The sequence below is a fragment of the Pleurodeles waltl genome, chromosome 11, assembly GCF_031143425.1.
Source record: "Pleurodeles waltl isolate 20211129_DDA chromosome 11, aPleWal1.hap1.20221129, whole genome shotgun sequence".
NCBI lineage: Eukaryota > Metazoa > Chordata > Amphibia > Caudata > Salamandridae > Pleurodeles > Pleurodeles waltl.
In genome coordinates this window covers 989749856-989772660 of record NC_090450.1, presented here as the reverse complement: position 1 = coordinate 989772660, position 22805 = coordinate 989749856, and the positions used below count along the sequence as shown (strand labels likewise).

Here is a 22805-nt window from a genome sequence, read left to right as displayed (position 1 = left end):
TGAGGGCTTGAGATGAGGTGATATCACAGACTCCATATTTTGTCAGGTGTGTGTGCTGCTTTGGAGCATCACTAAACCAGAATGGGGATGCAGCGATATTCATCCTCACATTTTCATAACTGTAACTGTGCATACTTGTTCCAGCCAATCCCCAAACAGGTGAGATCCTACCTTTGTGGAACAACAACAGACAACCAAACACAGCTGATGGTCAGGTCTGCTTACGTCTCCTCAAAGGGAGGGCAGAAAAGAACTGGCCAACTCTGGATAGACATCTATTTGACATTCAGAGCCAGAAATCTGGTAAACACAATGGAGTCTCGCAGGGAAGCTGCCAGTTACCGGCACCTGAAGAGGGCAACACCCACAGCAAGTGACCCTCATGTGAGGAACCACCATTCTGTATACACTGCCATGTTCTGTATGATCACAGAAATGACACATGCATGCAGGGGGTGGAGTGAGGTGACAAACTCCAATTGGTAGACACTGAAATTACTTTTCAGAGGACCAGAAGCTTCTTTCTCCAGGGGATAATTAAAAAACCACTGTATATTGAAGGACAATCTTAGTAACAAAAGGTACCACAGAAACCAACAAAAGGAGGCATAAGTTAGGTTTAGCATGAGAAGGTGTTACAGTAAGAGGTGGCACTCAGGGTAGGCAGAGGAAGAAATCAAGAGGGGTCAGTAGGAGGAGAAGCCGTCACTGGCTGTGGTAGGGTGAGAAAGAGTTCCTGGAAAACAGTGTGAGGAGTTCCCAATTTGTGTTCAATGAAACAAGTAATTATCCAACAGAAAGAAATGCCAGCCTTTACTTTATCTTCAAGAGCCCCCAACCCCCTTCAAACAAACTCACAAAACAAGCAAGCCGGAATCTTGCAAATACTTTTTTTAGGGGTTTTATTTTTTTCTACAGTGGGTTCAACACTCAATGAGTTATGGGTTCCGTCCTTTCTTACGCAGTGATTGTCCCTCGCCGGAGAACGCAATGAACCGCGCTGTATCGTCCTGAAAGAGGAGTGAAGAAAAGAACATGCATTTAGGGCAGCCAGATGCAGTGAGCAGGTATAAAAATCCAAAAGATGCTCCTGGGACATGTACACAAGATGTTGTGATCAGGGCACAGTGAGATCCCACATATATTCAGCACAGCTGGCAGCTTCTCCCTCTATGAATACAGCATCAATCTCAAGATTACACTTTCATATTTCACACATTGATAGTAAAAGGAGGTGGGAAGGGAAAACAAACCAGCAGGATATCCATAGTGAGGGATCTGGCTTTGAGGGATCTGGCTTGCTTACTCAATCCTCAAAGGAGACATAGACCCCCATCCCCTGTGACACTTAAACTCTCAATAGAACTGTGTGCAAAGTGATGATCTCAAGCACTAAAATGTAAACGAAGTGGGCACTGATGTAATAAAACTTGAGGGGTGCCCCCCTGCAAAATACTTGGAGGGGCCCCCTCCGGACTCACTCAGGAGCTCTTATGCTAGGTTACTGTGCTGAGGGGGCCCACAAGGGCTCGCTACCCCCACACCAGAGCAGGGGCTGTGGAGGCGTTTGTTACACCTCTGGAAGCAGGCCACATTACGGCTACTCTGCACCCTCAAAATACCCCCAACCATTCACTAGACCTACTCTCACTGCCGCACCCTTCAGGCCACAAAACCTCAACCATACTTGTAACAATATCTGGAAATTGGAGAGTTCATTTTCGGTAGCATGACCAGGTGGTACACTGTTCTGGCTCTAATTTGGATGTAGGTCTTGGTACTGCTACCAGAACCACATGTACTGTCCCAGCTCAGGCACTGGTGCATTGTGTGAACTTGTGCTGAGGAGAGTTCCCAATGCAGTAAGTGCCCCAGGAGCTGGGAGCAGGGTTAGGAACTCTTAATTCCAATGGGCTTTCTTGGATCAGACTGGGGATCACACCCTGACCAGCCGGTGTAGTCACTTAAAAGTGTATCTGGGGCAGGTAAACTCACCTCCTCCACTCGCTTGACTTGTGGGCGCGAATTCCGGATGAAAGTAAGCGTTCCAATTTTAAAGTCATAGTTTGGAATTCCTCTGTGAAAACGAAAGACAAGAAAGATGATGATCTGAACGATCGGCCACTGCTTTCTACCATCTGCCTAATGTTTATCATACCATATCCCAGGCGGTAATCACCAACAGCACGGAAAGCAAAACAAATTTTCCATTCACAAATACCCTGAGTGCTCTCTATGAACAACATCTATCACTTGCTTCTCTTCTAGGTTCTCCTTTCATCAGTTCTTCAGATGTGTTAGTTACTCAGTACTGCTCTTCAGAGAAGTTTCATGGTTGAAAGAATATTTATATTAAAGTACTAGGAAGGTGATATAAACTGGCACTTTAACTATAACTATTAATATTTCAAGATGAGTTAATATAGGTTTATTTTCTTGCAGTTGTTTTGCTTCATATTTGGTTCAGCTGCTTTGATTTCATCTCTAGATTTCAGTATATTTTGAGATCATCTTTCAATTCAGCAGTTGGGCATCATCTTGGCTGTTCTAGGTGGACACTGCACCAGCTCAGATCCAGAGCTTCTGATGCAAGAAGTCCTGTGTGCCTGTGTTTAAAGCTCTTGCCCTCTGCACTTATGCTAGGCGTGTGCCTGCTGCGTTCTGTGCACTCATATGTTGACCTTACTTTGTGCTCAGCTATGCCCTGGAGCACAGCCCACGATGATGCTACACTTTGACTTCCTCCCGATGCCAACACCTGTCTTTGGGTGCTAATGTTTACCTTCACCATACACAGGCAGGGACCGGTGCAGTATACGTTCAATTAACAGGAGGTCTCGCAGGGGTTTCTGGTAGGAACCAGGGAAGCAGCCACACCGAGTGAGCATTAACTTAACCAGAGACGGGATTTCAGTCTGCGACAGTGTGGCATTCTTACAGCTACTGCCCACATCAAATGAGCAAGAGATACTTTTAAAGGTCCTAAGGAGGCATTTTTTATGTTGGAGATTATATTTCAATGATTGTTGTTTTAGCAGAACTTCAGGTACAAAAACAAAAATTCTCTATCCTCAATATACAGAAAAAAATATCAAAGTGATCCAAATCGTCAATTGTAGAAAATGTGCATGGAAATGCATACAAAGAGAACAAATACAACTCAGCGAAAGCTAAATATTCCCCCTACTAAAACATAGAAATCAAAAATCAATTAATTGAATCCATTTACTCATGTGATGTCATTTACAACATCGATACGAAAATAAATAAAAGATCTATTTTAATGAAGCGCCATAGTAGTAAGTAGGAATTACAGTCTTACTCTACTTTTTGTTACGGGAGACTGCCTCTTTCGCCGCACCTTGTGCGGAGTCTGGGCCCATGTCTCTGGGCGCGGTGTACTGGTCTATTTTTGTCTGCGCCACCTTAGTATGAGGGGGGGCGGTCGCAGCCTATCTCTCCAGGTGCATCCAACCGAACAGCCGCCACCCAAGGGGAGACTGGGTCATCAAGGAGTAAATAACAGTACTAGCAGGGTCACTGACCTCGCTGCCACTCAGTGTATTGGCCGCCCCACACCAAGGCCACAGCACAACACTCCCGGTCAGAGGGGCCTCAAGCAGTCACCGCCGAGCATATGAATTAACCTACACTTGTAATTGGTAGAGGAACTGCACGTGGAGCCGCCAGAGGTGCGCCAAATTCGTATTCGCCCAGTATGAGGCATCGAAGGCCAAGCCCTGTCACAACATGCCTCCAAGAAATAGTTCGGCCAGCCACAAGTAGGTCATCAGCACTCAAGAGCAGGCAAGCAGGGCCTCAAACAGTCCACAAGGGGCCTGCGACAGGCTCGGGCAGGGTGAACTCATGTATGGATCAAGAGGGTACCCTCCGCTCCGGCCGTGCGCCGGTGATGCGTCTGCAGTCATTAGAGTCACCCCAGCATGCTGAATCTGCGGCCCGACCACAGCAGCAGTCTTTAGCCGGGGGAGGAGAGGTGGGATTAGGAAGCCCGAGAGCCCTCTCCACAGGGCCCTGGGGCCTAGAGTGTTAGGCTGACTCCTGCCCCACTCACAATGACCCCCAAATTCACTCCATCTCACTCCCCTGGGGACACCACCAAATCACGGTCCACGTTGCTGCAATTCTGGCCCCGTCGTGGTCTCCAGGGCAGCCGCGCGGCTCACTCTCACCACGGACTCGAGCCGGCCGCTACAGAAAAGGTCCCTCACGGTCACCGCTGGGCCGTGCTGCCACCTCCTGTGTTGTCCGCCACCAATGGGACCGCCACTGCTATAGGCCCGCCTCAGGGCCTTGACCCTACATAGACCGCTCCGCCGGTCACATCTGGTCCCTGCCACCGAGACATCGCCAGGGACGCTGCCACCCCCTTTGTCGCAGCTGCACGGTCACTCGGTGCTCCAGTGAGGCACCCAGCGTGCACGAGCCAGCGCCCTCCTCCCGGCTCCGGCCACTCCAGTATATCAAATGTTAAGCCCTGGATGGCCGGCTCAGGTCTCTCGTTGTCCGACGCCCGCGGGTGGAACTCGCATGCACCTCAGACGGCCGCAGCGGGTTCTCCCCATCACCAGGCGTCAACCCCACCAGTGTTGGTTGGTGGGGACGGTCCGCTGTCTGGAAGAATCGAATATCGGATCGGAGGAGCAGGAGCTCCTTCAAAATGCGGCCGCCGTGATGGCTCGCTTGCCCCCCCCCTTCCCTCCTGCCAGTATAACACTTTTTTATAACAGTTGAGACAGTATGTTTGTTTAACTGAATTTATTCATAGGATTTAGTTGAACTGTGAATACTTGCAATGCTTTTGGTTCTTTAATGATGCCGAAGCCACTGCGGCATCGCTCTGCCTGTTACACTATTAATAATTGTTTCTATATGGTTTCTTTGCTGTACTAACAGATCCCAGTTCTAGCTGCTTGACGAAGGTGGTGAACTGCAAAGAAGTGAACGTCCAATGTTTGTCCAATATTGGAAGGATTACTACTGAAATAAAGCATTCCCCTTCTTTTTCTTGGGCGAATCAAGGACTTTATTCTTAACAAAAAATGGACTAAGGGCCTCATTACGATTGTGGAGGTCTGAGGGCCGATACACGAGCGGTGATGGTCGGACCGCTGCATTCCAGGAGGTCTGACGTTCAAATTACAACCCCGGTGGGAGGACCTGCCAGGAGATCGCAGTCACCGCCAGGAAAACCATTCCCAATGGGCCGACGGCGGTCTGAATTGCACTCAGCCACGGCGGTGCTGCACTCAGAGCTGCCTGGCTGATTACAACTCAGCTTTCCGCCAGCCTTTCCATGGCCGTCACCCTGCCAAGGAAAGGCTGGCGGAAAGCCAGAGCCAGACGCCATACGGGGGCCCCTGCACTGCCCATGCCCCTCTGCCCAGCACCATCGTAATGCGCACTGTCTGCTCAGCCACTGTGGCGATTAACTCAGCGCCGCCTGTCTGGTTACAAGTCAGCTTTCCGCCAGCCTTTCCATGGCCGCCACCCTGCCAAGGAAAGGCTGGCGGAAAGCCAGTGCCAGACGCCATAGGAGGCCCCTGCTCTGCCCATGTCTGCTACGGTATTGGCCTTGGCTCCCAATATCATAGCACTGTTAGCGTAATACAATGTTCCCGCCGGTGAGCCTGGTGGGAACATTGTAATACGCTTGGGAGGGACAAAACCGGTATGACAGTGGCATCCTCCCTCGGCTCGTCCGACCTCTAAACTCGTAATGAGGCCGTAAGACTGTGATTCCTACTTAAAGGTAAACTTACTTTGTTAAAATAGATTGTTTATTGTTTATACAACATAATATATGTTTGATATTATGTTTGTATTGATGTATTGCCTAAATGGATTAAATTGATATTTTTGATGTCTATGTTCGAGTAGGATGGATATGTAGCTTGGTTTAATTATATGTGTTTCCGTCAAAAGTATATATATATATTCCCAATGTGATTTAGATATTTTTCTTATTTTTCTATATGCTTATTTTGCATTTGGATGGAATTCATTGTGTGATTACCAAGTGCTCCCGCCAGCACAAGCAGAAACAGTAGAGCTGCAGAAGCCTGAAGTCTCCGTAAGTTTCATGTCACAGATGTGAAACTAAACTTCCCTAAAGCAGATAGGCATATAAAGTAATTTTAAGTCTGAAAACATCGTTTGATAATGCGGGCACCATCAGTGTTGTCAAATGACTCTTAAAATAAATGCAAGACGCTTCGCTTATTTAGTAGCATGACTATGCCGAAAAGGAACATCGACAAGAAAAACCTTTTTTACAATTTTATTCAACATGACTTTGCTTTAGCTGTTTAGCTGTACCCTGCAACCTATGGCTGACATTTTAATAAGGGTGATAAGCCTACATTCATGGACATATACAGTAGCTTTACATATGGACACAACAAAATCAAAGTATGACGTGAAATACTTTCTAAAGAAACATAAAGAGTGCTCTAATAGAAGACATGGAAGAGACCTTAAGAGCATAATATGTAAAGGACTATTTTTGAGGACTGCAGAGTTTGATGTGACAATGGGCCTCTCACAGGGCGACATAAGGGGGGTCCTGGCCGAGGAGCTGTGGCCTAACGTACAGCTCCTTAAAAAATCCCCTGGCCTCTTCACAGGGAGGAGAGAGGGAGCCCCAGGAGGGCCCCTTTACCAGGGGCAGGAGGGTGAACCGCTGGATGGCCTATTAGGTGCTGGAAGTGAAAATGCTGATGGGAACCACAAACAGCCATTGTTTTCCCCTGTACAGCGTGGACACCATTGGACACATTGCCTACCTCCTAATGTCCCCGGGCTTGATGGGTGAGGGACTTGGTTCAATGCCCTTTGTCTTGCCATCCAAACGATTGCCGGAGCCTGTAAATGCCTGTAAAAGAAGCATGTGTTACTCAAAACATGGACTGCAGCAAAAGTTTCTAAGGGGGAGGCGATTAGATTAAATTTAATCATCCTGATGTACAATTGCATGTTAAACGTAGATGACAAATGAGCAAACTGCATGAATGTCCATTTTATCTAGCAATCCTAACCACACCGGGCCACAAGGGAGGGAGAAGGCCAGAAAAGGAAAAAGGTAAGGGGAGTGAGAGAAAGGAGGAGGGGGAAAAGAACACAAAGGGAGATAGGGTGAGATAGGGATTAGAATGAAATCTGCCTCAGACAAAAGGCTTGATTTGGACTCCAAAATAAGGATAACTATTTTCGTGGAGCAAGCAACCCTACTTAGAGAACAGAAGAGCTCAAAGGACTCACCCGGAACCCTAGGTCCGCCATGTATTCAGTGCTATCTGCTTCAATGTCCTATTAAAAGAACAAAAAGAAAAAAGAATTACAATTCACTTAGACACCAGCATGTCACACAGAGCACAGGAAGCTGTAAAAACAACGCTTTCACACTGGAAACCAATGGCTCTTCGCCTACAAGCCACCTGAACCAACTTCGCACTAGCAACTGAAGGGTGGGCGGAGGATTTAACACTCAACTGATTTCTGTAGGTTGACAACTGTTGTGGCATCTGCAATCGCCACTGGAATACTTTTCGCTAGTAATGCAGATGTTCATACTGTCGACCAGGGAACGGTGGCTTTCACACCGTCGACCAGGGAGTCTACCAGGCTGGGTCCAGGAAAGATTTTGTTCCTCATAGCAGCATGATAGGCACATTTTGGCAACTGGAAAACCTTCTCCACTAACAGCTGAGGGGACTACCAGGGTTTAGGCGCTTCTACGCTGACCACCTGACAATCTTTTGCAGTGTTAACTATGGAGGATTCGAAGCTGACAACCAGTGAGGCTTCTGTACGGGCAACCGGGAGTTTATCATGCACAACTTTACTCTAGTGACTGTGCGCTCAGTGTAATGCTCTACAACAAAAACATCACAGGAACCTTTCTGTTATCTGAAATTCTTGAGCATTTAAACACAATCTACAGATCTTTGACCCTCAATGTTTTTCCAAAATGGATGTTCCATTTGCGGTTAGGCCAGCTGGAGAAACATAAAGGAAACCCTCTAGTACAGTTTCAATTTTACATTTGTGTGGTGAGGCTTCCTTACTTAGTGCACAACTGGGAATAACAGGTTATGGCCTATAAAACAAATGCCAATACAGAGAAGATTATAGTCAAAGCAGTTTGAAAAATATTTCTTAATACAAAAAGCGTAACTTTAATAACAGTCTTCATCATCTTAAAGTCTTAAGTAAACAAAGCAACTGAGCAGGCAATGAAATGGGAGGCATTGTCACCAAGTTTGAAGAGAGACACCACTTGTCTAATTGAGACATCCTTTTGGTTAAAGTGATGCATTTTAATTAGAGGCATACTAAAAAAAAAAAAACATTTAAAAAAAGTGTGAAGTAACATGTTTGCCTGTTTTACATGCAAATATTTATATTAAAGAATCACCAGCATCAATTGTGAGCTTTGCAATAGCAGAATGAGCTATTAAGAACTCACTGTCATATCATTCTTTATACTGAAAAACACAGACTGTGATACAAAGGCTGAAACTTGCCAAATATGAGTTAAACCTCCAGTTACACGGAATCTATCTCTACATGAAGTGACATTTCAAAGCAGAATCAATGCTTCATACACAGTGAATGGGCAAACCAGCTCTGGACACTGTCCAGTATAAATATGGTCCAAAGTGAAGATTGGTTTGAAGTTCCTCTCTCTCTCTCTCACATCCTCAACCTGACTCCACCCCCTGAGGCTTTTGACCTAAGTAAGTTGTCTGGCCCAGACATCAGCAGGGCCACAAATTAGGTTAGGCGCTGGAGGTGTTTGGCCCCGCTCACCATATTGCTAGCCTTAACCCAGCTCAGACATCCAGCCGCTTTTTAACACATCTCATGTTTGGGGCCCCCATTAGACCCGGATCAGGCATCTAGCCACCTTAAACCCGGATTAGACATCTGGCCACCTTAGACCCAGCTTTGGCATCTCTCCACTTTATACCCAATTTAGGCATCTGGATGCTTTAATCCCAGTTCTGGCCTGTAGATGCCTTAGTCCCAAGCTCAAGCCTTTCATGGCTGAAGATCACAGCTCAGGGATCAAGCTGCTCTAAACACAGGTTAGGCATTCACCACCGTTAGAATCAAACACACAGTGCTTCCCTGCCAGGACTTGTTTGAAAGTCAGGCTTCCATGTACCATTCTGCCACCTCGTAGTACTGTGGTTCCTTCTGCGTACAGGAGATGCAGTGCTTTACTTTGTGTGAATCAGCACCTTATACCACTCATTGCACTAGAGACCCAGATACATATATATCCACACAGCCCTCTTATTTAATATTAATAACTAACTGCTATTAAAGATAGAGTAAGACTACCACATGTTTAGTGGTGTGGGTCTGGGTATGCTAATCAGGGTAAGATGCCCTACCAGTAGACTGTCCTGTTTTCAGTATTTATTTTTTGTGGATTTCAGCGTTGTTTTCTCAGTTGTTTCCAATTCTTTTAAAATCAGTACTTCAGCTGCCTAACCCCCCCAAATAGACAACAAATATAGTTTTCAGTGTTTACAAAACATGTATTTTTGCAGCGATTATTACAACGCACGTGTTTAATTTAAATGCGAACACGTGCAGGGTTTGTAGTGTCTTCCCATTTGCAGTGCGTCCAAAGGACTTGTTAGATTGTTATAAGTCAATCTGTGTATTGCACTCCCACGCTCACTCACATCTCATTACCCGCTCTAACATATCATTACATCTCACATTCACTCTGACAGGGCTTGGAATGGTTTGCAGGACTATTCATGGATTAAAGTGACAGTGCTATATTCAAATGTTTTAAACAACAAATTCCTGGAAACAGTTGGGGGTCACTCATCTACTCCTTACAGAATATTATAACACTGTAGGAGTAGTCAACCCTGCCACCAGCATAGTGCCTTGTGAAACCTTTAACACTGTGAATTACACCAGATTAATTTTTTAGGAAAGTGCCATTTTTGTATGGTCACCCCCAACCTTTTTGCCCCAGTGCTGATGGTTATGACTCTAAGTGCACTGAAGACTGCTGCCCAGGCCCCAGTGCCAGGGCTCTCTCCCTATATCTGAAACAAGTGAATTGGTAACCCAATCAGCAAGGATTGTAACCCCTTTATAAGCACCTGTAAATTGTACCAGTGGTACCCATGGCATGGGTGTTAAATAGGTCACCAGGGTCTGCAGCACTGTTTGTGCCACCCTGAGCAACCCAGGTAAAAAGATGACAGCAGTCCCGCCATTGCAGACTGCATGAGCAGTGCAAACTGCTCAAACTCGATTTTGCCTTCACTATGTGTGGCAAGATCAAAGCACTATTTTTAATATACCCAGTCACCCCTGAGGTAGGCGTCCTGAGCCCAGGAAGCTGGGTGCATTATATAAAAGATTTGGACATATAAGTGCAAGCTTATATGTCCCTATAATAGCCTCTTTCCACTAAGGGCTACTATAAGTGATAAGGGGGCCACAGGATAGCATGGGCTGGCACCCGGGCACTCCCGAGGTTGGCGGCTCCATAATGGTCGCACTGAAATATGTCATGTTTGGTATCAAACAACTTGTCTCATCACCCCTTACATGATTCCCATGTCAGACTTGATGTGATAGACAGCCAGATGGCTACCTTAGAGGTTTCCCACCTTGTTGCCGCAGCCTTTCCTGTGCCCTGGCTGACAGCCCGCAGCTGCTGCTGCCAAGACAGGACAGACTGTTAACACTCCCAGGAGTCAGAAACAAAGGCTTGGCCGGGAAGGAGGTCACGCCTGACAGGATGGCTAGTAAAGTGGCACATCAAGGTGGTGAGCTTCAAAGCTTACACCACCTCTGATATGCACCCAGGTTGCCTCCCAAAGGAGGAAACATCCCCTCCCCCTTTCCCCAGGCACATTTGCACCACGGCAGGGTTCTGGGTGGCAAAGGTGGCACACACCCCAAGATGTGGTCACCTCAGAGGCGGATTAGCTCCTGGGGCTAGTAGCCTAACATCCCTAAATCTAGGATTTAAGTGGCACCCCTGGCACCAGAACCTCAGACCTGATTCAAATTGCAACAAAGGACAAAGAACAGACCAGAGTCCGCGACCTCAGGACCTACACAAAACAAAGGCAAGATACTCTGCACCTGTGGCTACCACCCTTCAACTGCACGACTGCGGTTCATCCTGGACCAAAAACCAACTCCTCCAGTCAGAGGGGAAGACCCCTTTGAGAGCTACAGGCAACTACAGACTTCCATGGACTACTGGCACTAGTCCCCTGCAGCAAGCAGGTAAAAAGGTAAAAGCACGCTCCTGGAACCATAGAATCACTGGCCCCTCCGAGGGATCACCCAAAAGTAGATGATCCAGTGCATTGCGGGAAACGTAATCCTGACCTTCAGTAAGTTTCAGGTAGCTACCATTTTCCTCCGGACCTCGCAGTAGCTTTGCACTGAGCTTATCACTGCCAAGGCTTGTTGGCTACCACTGCCTTCATTTGACACTGCAACCCAAGCGAACTCTGCAGCACCTTCAACCAACCCCATCAGAGGCACCGTTGTGGACTTTTTGCATCCGTTTCCTCACCAGCACCGTCTAAGCAGTAAAAGTAGCTCTCCTGCGGCTCCCGCTTCAGCACCAACAAGAGCAACTCTGCACCTGGGCCGTACAAGCCAGGTAAAATTCGACTTGCTGGTTGTCGTGGGCTGGTCCTGGGACCCGCATCACCTTACCTCCCGAGGGGTTTCGATGGAACTCGACCTGCAAGTGACCAATCATCACTAGTGTTTTCTACCATTGACCACAATGCTAAAGTTCTGCAGTATTGAATTGCACCAATTTATTTTTCCTTCTAAAATCCATAACTTCAATTATACTTATCTGATTGTGTTCGTTTTAGTGTTTAAACTTATATAACAATCTGTTTTACTTTTATAAATTGGTATTGATTTCCTTTGAGTGGTGTCAATTGTTTATCGTCCATGTTGGTAATCTGAAATGCCTAACACGTTCCTCCAGTAAAGCCGGACTGCTGTGTAGCACATTACGAGGACTGAGCTATGGATTTGTTAGTGTGAATCTAAAGGACCTATATGGGGCATTGTGAGAGTATTACATAGTGAAGCCTAACCAGTATCACTGCATATTACTCCACTTTCCTATATGTTGTAGCACTGCATCTTAAGGCACCTAGACTTTGATGATTTAAGCATGCTCCTCACTGTTGTTCTTCACACGTTGTCAGACTACATGGTGCTGCTTTTATGTGGACATTCCTAGCTGCAAGTGTCCCAGTGGTAAATGGTTTAATTCAAGTCAGTCCTGGCCATTTAACAGACATCACATTGCATTCTAGAACTAGAAATATGTTGCTGTTAATGTGCAACTATGGGCTCAAAATATCCAGCAGTGAAGAGCAGTTTGGTAAAAAGACAGGATTAGCTGAATGTATCACACATAACAATGGGATACCTTGCAACTATGAAATTTCTTGGTAAGTAGAAAGACATTTGTCACGTTTTCACCACCATCCTGTGTACACTGTGACAACATAATTTTCACAGGTAGCTGTCTGTACACATTTTATTGAATGTTTAAAGCCTGGGGTATAATTGTGTGAGCCAGCCATTTCACCAATCCTAAAAATAATTAAACACTGCCAAAGGATCAAGTATGATTTTAATATTCTCAGCTTCTCTGCAGTGTATAAAATATTTACATCAGACCTAAAATATGCTTCTGAACTTTGCACCTTTAATCCAAGCACATAAAACTGGCACAAACAAAAGGAAGAAACACTTTTTAGTGACATCCTTAAACAACAAAAATCAAGAATAATAATCTTAGACCACTCTTATTTGCTACTACTTTGTATAAGAAAGTTACATTGTGTTGACCCCTTCAGTAAAAAAAAAAAAAAAAAATGATTCATTCTCTCTGACTTTTCTTTCTCTGAATGGCATTATATTTTGTGGCTGTGCATGTGTTTATCAGTGTTTATATGTTGACACTGATGAGGGCTGTTTCCCTTGCAGTGGGTTTTTATCAGTTATTATAGGTTTAAACCTAAAACAGGATACCCTACCTTCCAGTAATCCAAAGAGGTCATTAGTATCATCATAAAAAGTACAGGTTGGATAACTAAATACAAAGATCATCAGCACAGAGTGGAAACTATTCACAGGCTATGCAACACACAAGACATCGAAAGTGTACCTTGCCTTGAACATTTAATATATTCATGCAACATCTGCCCTTTACCAGCAGCGATTTCACAGTAGTTGCTGTGAGACAACTTACCGTAACCTCTTCACGATGCGCATGTCTTTCAGGCTCTTTATAACCAAGTGGGGCATCGAAATCCACCTGTGTAGAAAAGATAACACAACTCATGCGCATCTTGGGAAGTTGACGGTAACGAAGACAGCAGATGATACACAATGCCATTTAACTGGTCAATTCAACAAGGAGGCTGACTTATTTTGCTGAAATTGAGGACTCGCATAGATCACTGCAAGAAAACTGATGAGATTGAACCATCTTTTTAAAATCATACATAAAGCACAGCTAGAACATTCGCTAGTCAGGTGGTATTTGCTTTCAGCAGCTTGTCAGATAACTTATAAAAAAAAATTATATGACGGTGCAACTCAATGCACCTCAGAAAATGCAAAGAAAGGACAGCCAATAAAAAAGGACCAAACAGGAGGAAAACAGGAGATAGCCAGTGACAGCACAAAGGAAAGAAAGGTAAGGAAATGAGTTCTGTAGGAGCACCACGAACACATGGGGGGAAGAAAGATTGGCGGTGTGATGGAGAACCTGAAGAAGACACTAGAAGGCCCAGGGGAAGAAAATATGGGGCAGGACACCAAGAAAATACAGTGGAGAGGGGCATCATAAAAACTCTAGGGAAAGAGTTAACACTGGGGAATTCCAAGAGAAAAGAGCAGCACAAACTCACCATATTACAGCAAAAGGTAAAGAGGAAAACACCAGTTGGACACGATAAGAGAACATCAATGGCAGAAGACGAAAACAGTGGCACGTTGGGGAACTGGCTAGGCAACAAGAAAACACCAAGATGGGGGTGGTGATGCACTAAGGAGGGGGCTAGGTGGAAAGGAAGAAAAGTATACAGTACAGTGGACAGGAAAACACCAAGAAAAAGAAAACATTAAATAAACAATTTTATTGGCTCTAGTAGAATGAATGGTTTTCCTTTCCTCCAACTTCTATGCACACAGTGCAAGGTTCCTACACACATCGAAAAGAAGTACAGCAGACAGCAGCAGTGTAATGCACTCACACACAGAACAGCTAGAACAAGGGTAGCAACAGTACAAAGTACCTTGAGAGACCTCTTTAGAGAGATAGAGACAAACGGCTCAGAATAGGAAGCAGCAGTGAAAATTTTACTAACATACAGAAAATAGGTACAGCACAGACAGGCATAGTGCAGGTTTCACCCATAAATGAGGTCCAACATAGCAAGCACAAGTACAAACATGACACAGCCACAGAGAAAATGCAGAACAGGCAGGAGCACTCCAAGCTCCCCTTACACACAGGAAAGGTCCAGGTTTCTGCTGCTGGACAAGGAGCACCTGCGCAAGCAACCCCGCCAGACAGAGTGGATGTAGTATGGGCAGTAGCAGTGCAGACAGACAGACACATTACTGCACAGGTGGCAGAGACGTAAGAATCTCACCTGCACAAAGCAGGTACAGCCTGGGTAGAAGCAGTGCAGGCTTTCCTCACACACAAAACAGACACAATATCCAACACAAAAGAAGCGACTTAATAACCAGAGCTGAAGAAAGAGTTCAATGAGGCAACTGGAATATCCATCTAGAGTCCCTCCCATGCACAGTGAATGGACTGGCCCTTTGATCTTTATATGATGTGATAAACAACCCATTAACTGCTCATAGTGAATGAGCTGCCCCTGTGTCCCATGTGCCACCACTCTATTGCACCAGTCCCCTTTGCATAACAAACTTTGGCGGTCATTCTGACCTTGGCGGACGGCGGAGGCCGTCCGCCAAGGTACCGCCGTCAGAACACCGCACCGCAGTCGAAAGACCGCGGCGGTGATTCTGACATTTGCCCTGGGCTGGCGGGCGGCCGCCAAAAGGCCGCCCGCCAGCCCAGGGCAAATCAACCTTCCCACTAGGATGCCGGCTCAGAATTGAGCCGGCGGAGTGGGAAGGTGCGACGGGTGCAGTTGCACCCGTCGCGTATTTCAGTGTCTGCTGGGCAGACACTGAAATACTTTTTGGGGCCCTCTTACGGGGGCCCCTGCCGTGCCCATGCCATTGGCATGGGCCCCCAGGGGCCCCGCGGCACCCCCTACCGCCATCCTGTTCATGGCGGGAGAGCCGCCATGAACAGGATGGCGGTAGGGGGTGTCTGAATCCCCATGGCGGCGGAGCGCGAAAGTCGGCGGTAGCCCGCCGGCTTTCCGCTTCTGGCCGCGGCTGTACCGCCGCGGTCAGAATGCCCGGCGGAGCACCGCCAGCCTGTTGGCGGTGCTACCGCCGACCTGAGGCCCTTTATGTCTCTTACTCATGGCAGACCTTAAGCCTGAAATCCTCTAACGTCTTAGGATGCACACTGAACTACGTCTTCATGCCAGGTTGCAGCCTGTGCTCACCTACCGGACCAAAGAACCAACTGCACTCTCTGCAAGCACATATGCCACATCTGCACCCACCCCTCACACATCTCAGATGCTACACCACACACAGACTTTGTACTTGGAGATTCCTGGCCTTGGGAAAGTCCAGGCCAGATGGAGGTAAAGACATCCGTTTTTTTTGGGGGGGGGGGGGGGCAGTTCTCCACTCCTCCCACAGAACGCAATTAGCTACACTCGCACCCAACATGGTGACCGCGTGGACCCTGCTATGCACACATGCAAGGTCCAGCCTTTAATGACTGTGAAAAGACGCATCAGTAAAGGACATGTAAAAGAGTGCTATTACATTTTGATTGGGAAAATGGGCTAACGTGTGATCTCTAGGACTTATTGTTCTCTAATCCTCAACGCTCCAGACCTTTTTCCAGGCTTGCGCCGGGGGTGAGAGAACTTGATGATGATGGCTGGCGTGAGGCCCTCTGGCTCCCAGAGAACTGGCCATCCCTGCTCGCCGTTGCATGATCCAACTCAAATACTTACACCACACCTACCTGACTGCATCGAGTTGGCAGAGCTCCCTAGGTTCAATGTGCACAATCTTACTTATTGCAGGCTGACTTCTTTCACATGGTCTGGGCTTGTCCGCTCTAGTCTCCTTCTGGGAAGGTATAGGAAGGAAGCTTTCCATGGTTCAGGATTGCCCAATATACCTCAAAACCCAGGTGGCACTCTTGGCCTACTGGAGGAGCATATGCATAAAACGGGATCTCTGGGAACAGCTGCCAGTCCAGAGTGAGCACAAGAGGAAAAGCCCATTTTATTTTTCAAAACTAAACTAAAAGGGACAGGACCGTAGGGAGCAGTTGAAACTATTAATTGCTCAGGTTGGAGGATTGCATGTTCTGCCTCTGCTGATGAAAGAAAGCTTTGTCAGACAAGTAGGGTGGGCCTAGGTTGTGGAGAAAGTTCAACAAAGGTCATGCCAATTAAAACTGGGCCCAGGTTGAAACCATAAGTTGATATAACCTTTTTCTGGCTTTAGAAAGGTTTCCTTTTCCAGAAACACACAAAAGATGATGGGTAAAATACTTGCAATGTTTCTAACCATTAACAATCCCTTAGAGTAGCATTCCAACCCATTGCTCTTTTGCCCACCATGTCACCTCAGATTAGACCCAGGCATATGCAAATCAGCATTCGTCCTGCTCCAAGAGGCACAGTCCAATGAGAACTGCCAAGCCAGGTCCTCAATGAGTTGGACACAAACAAGCCAAGACAGGTTTCAGCCTGATTGGGCTTCTTCAGTCCGGTGCAGCATGGTTCCACTGGCACTGTATGGACTGGATTGCTCTTATTGGAGCAGGACCAAGGCTGATTTGCATATGGCTGGCTCTAATCTGAGGCGGCACAGTAAGCAAAACAATGATGGGTTGGAATGCTAGCTCAGGCGAGTGCCAGTGGTTAGACTATTTGCAAGTATTCCTTTACTCATTTTCTGTGTTTTTGATGGAACGCCCTAAAAGGCTAAGATTATGTCCAGAAGTGGATCCTTTGCTCACTGTGCTGCTGGAACCAAGCTGACCTGACTGGAGAGGCCACAACTACGGTGAAACCGGTCTTGGGTTGCCTATATTTCAATTTAGAGAGGACCTGGCTTGGAAGTTCGAAGTAGGCTGTTCTTACTGGAGCAGGGCCTAGGTTGATTTGCATTTGGCTGGGTCTAAGATGAGGTTGCATAGTAGGCAAAACAAGATGGATTGGAAATCTACCCAAGCCTTTCTCAGTGGAATTTGAAAGAATATCTACCATCACTTTATGTTTCTACCTTTTCCAGACCCTCCACGGTAAGCTGAATCCTGCATTCTGGGTTACATTAAGCTTCCTAAAAGGTTTTTAGGAGCTCCACACTGTGTACATAACAGTAATCACACTGCAGATTCACTTCAGGGCCAGCAATGAAAGTCCAAACCTTTTGGGAGAGGTAATGTACTGAGGCACTGAAGGATAATATTTTTGTGCCTTGTTCTAATTTTGGATTTAAGAGAGACATCTCGGTCTAAAATTAACTCCACATCTTTCATTTTATCTGCAGACTGGTGTGATTCACTCAGAAAAGGAGTGACCCCAAAGACGGAGACTGATGACCTTCCCATAAACCTTGGACTATCAACTCCTGACCCTATGCTGAAGTGTAGATAGCTATGTACCATCCAGTCCACAGAGAAGCATTTCTCAAGGGATGAAAAGGAGTTTGATCCGGCAACATCTTCATGAGAAGCTGTCCCTATTCTGCATATGAATGAATTTTTCTGAACCCCCCACTCCAAACACATTAACAAGCATTGGCAAAGCCAATAGCTCTTGCCTATGCAAGAGCTATTGGCTTTGCCAAGGTGTTTTAGCCATGTTGTATACCAGCATGGACGCTGTTCAGCATGGCTAAATGTTATTGGCGTACAGGAGAGTGTCATAAAGTGGAGTGTCATAAAAGTTGCGTTATATAGAGTGAAATGTCCGTAGTGTTATGCAGTGGCGTGAAGTACCGTGGAACAGTGTCGTCATGGAGTGTTGTAGAGAGGAGTGGAGTGGCGTAGAGTGTACTAGAGTGCAGTGTTGTGGAGTAGAGCAGAGTGCAGTGGAGGGACAGCATAGGTTAGAGTTTAGTGCCGTACAGTGTAGTGGCATAAATTGGAGCACAGTGTTGTAGAGTGGAGAGGTACAGAATAGCATAGAGTGGATGGCATACAGCAGAATGGCGTGCAGCGGTGTAAAGTTAGATGGAGTGGCATAGCAGGATTTGCATACAGAGGAGTGGACTGATGTGGCGTAGAGTGCAGTAGAGTGCCACAGAATGGAGTTGCATAGAGCTTTGTGGAGTGGCACAGAGTGTCATGGAGTGAAGCAGAGTCGAGTTGAGTAGAGTGGAGTGTTGGAGAGTGGCATAAAGTGCAGTGAAGTAGCATAGAGTACAGTAGAGTAGAGTACAGTGGAATACAGTGGATTAGAGTGGAGCGGTGTACAGTGACAGTGAGTTGTGGAATGTTATGGAGTGCAGTGGACGGAATAGAGTGGAAGGGCATAGAGTGGAGTAGACTGTCATACAGTGGAGTGGTAGTCCACTGCCATTACAGACAACATATTTTCAATTGAAATTACCATTAAATTTGCACAGATATACAGATTTACGGATATAAGTATACAGTGCACAAACGATAATGTGTAGAAATGTCATCACCTAGTGAACTGGTTTTGATCTTATTAAAATATTTGTTTTCACCACACTTCGGAATTACAAAAAAATGTGCTTCATTTGTTCTTTCCTAATTCTGATATATTATGAAATATCTGCACAGTTAATTTACAGACATTTGAATTGTGTTGTGTGTTAGAAAAAAAGCCCTGTCACATAAATCCTCGCACTTTGAAGTCAGAGAAAGAAAAGTAAACACTAAGCTCTCTCCGTAGACAAGAGCCTGACATTTGACCTCTTCTGTGAATGCACAGCAAATGTGACGAAATAAGAACAAGATTTAAAGGCCCGTTTACAGAAAACGAGCCCTGTGGATGATTACATTAAATAGGGTATGTGCCAACGTTAGGATGAACTCAAGCTGGACAGCCTAAAACAAATAAAGCCAGCAAATAGAAAGCAAGCAAACGTTATTTACAAAACACAAAGCTAATGGTAAGCAATGGGCAGAATGCATTACCAGGGACTCTTTCAGAATGTCCCCAAGAAGTCATCAGCAAACCAGACAGCTTCCCCCGAAAAAAAGTGGCCACGCTTATCATAAATATCATGGGGAACAATGGTGAAACCTTGGACATTGCTTTACTCGACTGAACAAGCAATCCTAATAAACTGGGATTGTTTTTTCAGGAAAATCTCAAAATCAAATTAGGGTCTTGTCCACTGTGCACCTAAACAAAGCCTGCCTGTGCAGAAGAACACTATGGTCGACAGTGCTGAAGGCTGCAACACATCCAAGGATAGGTGTACTACCCCAATTACTATCCAGTATAACTCTTCCCATGACACTAGAAGCATTGCATTGGCCTTCTAAACAGGATGAAAACCCTTGTCACATGTCAAAGTACCTATGAATTGGCAAGAAGAATTACTGTTGGGACAACTTTAGTGTTTAAGTCAATACAAGGAAGTTGCTGATAGGACTAAAATTACTAAGTAATGTGGAACCTAGGGCAGTTTTTACAAGATTCTGAGTCACCGGGTTCTGTTTAAGACACAATTCCTTCAGACAACATCTTACTCATGAGCACTGGCTCTATAGGTGCAAACGTTTCTGTCTGATTCTTAGAAGGAACCCAGAAAGCAAATTTAAAACTAAATTAGTTGCTATAGGAGAAACCAGGAGGTAGTTGTGCCTAAATGGCTTGTTTGGTAATTAGCAATTGCTGGAAGATCTTTCTCCCTGACTGCGTGTAATTGATAGGTCTGAGTTGTTCAAACACCTGAGGTGATCAGCTCCAGAGTTCTATCTATTTCCTTGCCCTTGATTTGGGGAAAACTAGCTGTGTTACTCCAAAACCCACTGATCTTTGGGCATGTCTACAGTATATGAAGATTTGTACCCGGTCCCCCACATTCTTTTCAATGCGCACAGATCTGCTCTTTTTAAATTTATTTCACCAGTCGGGGTTTAGTGCCATCGATATAAGATCTTGTAGAGCATTTCTCACCCGTGTGTGGTGTGCAAAGTTGTTTCCCAGTGTGTAAATTTTATCCCACTGGTTATGCTCTAATGAGATATTAGGACATTTTCTCATTGTCTTTTGTAAGCATAACATGGCTGGGAGCCATGCATTAAGTGCTACATAAATTCTGGAAACTAGGGGCCACATATGTGAATGCCCCAGGGGCACAACGGCAATGTGCGCCTACTATGCATGCCCCTGGGGCACTTCAGTATTACAGAAAGGGCCACAGACGCTTGTGAGGCCCTTTTTGTAACACAGATAGCGCTGCCGCACATATAGCATCAGCGCTATCACCAGAGGGTGTTCCCTCATTTGTATGGGGGCATGGCACCATGCAAATGAGGGAATCCCTTTGCCTCTGCACCCGCACTGCAATACTGATGCGGGCGCAGAGGCAAAGAAGCTATCAGAAGGCGCACTGACAGTGTGCCACCTAAAGTGTGGCTCACTGTACGTGCACCCCCTGAAGGCAGCCCTCGGGGGGGGTGGGTCCTATGGACCCCCCCAGACATCCCTTTGCAGGTAGGTGCAGTCACTCACTGCAGCTGCCTGCAAGGGAATCACTAATGCCCCTTAAAAGTCCTGAAGGATTGCCGCCTGCACAGTTAAGCACAGAGAGGCTGCTTCACAGTCGCTCCGTTTTTCACTTGAATACGCTGCCCCCATGACAGTGCTAGTTCGCTGCTGCAATGGGGGGGTAGTGCTTTCAATGTAATAGGGCGCATTTTCTCTGTTCGCGCCTGCGGACCTGTTTTTGTGTGATAGGGCCCCAGGTGTTGTGTAGCTGTTAAGGTTTGCAGAAATCTCTTGAAACTTGCAGGTGACTTTGTGGCATCCTCCTTCATGTAGGATTGTGTGCACCAGTACTTCTTCAGCAGTTAGTGTTATTTTGCCTGCTAAGAGATATTGTAAGTAGCCCTAATGTCTTTAAAAGGGGGAAATTTCCAGTTGTGCTAAAGATCATGGAGTCTAAAATAGCCTGCCTCTTCCAGATCTGGAGGTGCGATACATATAACCGTGTGTGAAGTCCAAGTTCCCGATAATGGTGAAGTAGGACGTGGATATGTGTGAGATCCTAGCAATCCCAGGTCTCTCTACTCTGGCAAAATGGGAAATGTACAAACTCCGACCTTGTTGCCACTTCAGGATCTAGGATCTGGCTGTCACTTTCTTGTCTAGGAAACTCCATATTTTATCTATTTCACAGTGAAGCCACTTAATCACATAAAGGAATTGGGTGCCTTCATAATGATAATAATGCAAATGAGGTAAACCAAGACCCCAGGTCTAGGGTGTTTTGTGCATGCTTGTCTGTGCAGAAATAGTTTTTTGCTGGACCAAACATAAGTGTTGCAGATGTCGTGCAACTGTGTAATTTCACCTCTAGAGAGGGGGAATGACAGGGCCTGAAACACATACAGTACCCTAGACAGACCCACCATTTTGAATGATGAGCTTCTCATAAGAGAGAATGACTGTGCCAAGAGTTCAAAAGTGTATTAATCTCCTTCGTAAGAAGTTTAAAGTCACTTGAGGTGCATTCATAACGGCCAGGGGTTAGAAAGATCCCTAAATTATTTAGTCATTTATTGTCCACCTGGATGTGTCTCCGTCTGTAAGTGTGAAGCTAGCTTTTGCCCCCGCCAGCATTAATCTTTCAGATTTTCATAGATTTATTTGGAGGCCTGCCAACCAGTGATGTTCCTCTAGCAATGAGACCAGCTGGGACTGTCTGAGAGCAGTGAACTTTGGTAAAATATTGTCTGTAAAGGCTGACACTTTAAATTTGTCTTGGCAGAAATCAAATCCACTGAATTGCTTCTGCTCTCTAATCTTTTCCAACCGCAATTCCAGGTACAGTGCAAAAAGCAAGGGGGACAGAAGGGAGTCCTGCCTTGTGCCTCTTTGGATCTCCATGCACATGGAAGCTTTGACAATCACTTGTGTTCTGGCCTAAGGTGAAGCATAAAGCATTGATCCCAAGTCTAGCGTGTGCTACCTTCATTCATGCCCCAACACACCTTTTCAAATGCTTTCTCCATTCTGGTTTCTGCAGCAAGTCTATTAGATGAAGAATCGTTTTGGCACTGTTGCTAGTTGATCTGGTAAGGATAAAGCTGGCTTGGTCATGGTGTATCAGCAGCGGACTTACCCCTTTTATGCGGTTCAGCAACAGCTTGGAGAAGATCTGCATTGAACAGGGACATTAGGCGATATGACCAGCATTAAATGAGACCCTTGCCTGGCTTTGCTACCAAGATAATCACTACCTGTGCCATAGAGTGAAAGAACTCCTGGAATGTATCTAGACTAATAAAAACCTCCCTACGGATCGGGCCAAGAGAAGTGCAAATTGTTTATAAATTGCTGGTGTGTAGTGGTCTGGAAGAGGATATTTATCCACTTTCAAGCTTTTATCTGTAGTAAAAACGTCACTGG

General features: G+C 45.9%; 1 protein-coding gene across 1 annotated transcript in view; it reads right to left on the bottom strand.

Moving 5' to 3' along the window:
• Positions 1-885: 885 nt before the first annotated feature.
• The window catches only part of UFD1 (ubiquitin recognition factor in ER associated degradation 1), a 48020-nt gene continuing 26100 nt past the window's right edge, over positions 886-22805 (bottom strand). Inside the window, exons 8-12 of the mRNA XM_069215318.1 lie at positions 13307-13372; positions 7282-7329; positions 6807-6895; positions 1996-2077; positions 886-1010 (exon numbers count right to left, since the gene is read on the bottom strand). Of these exons, the coding sequence (XP_069071419.1) occupies positions 939-1010; positions 1996-2077; positions 6807-6895; positions 7282-7329; positions 13307-13372 (357 nt within the window). The 3' untranslated portion in view covers positions 886-938. The remainder of the gene's footprint in view (positions 1011-1995; positions 2078-6806; positions 6896-7281; positions 7330-13306; positions 13373-22805) is intronic.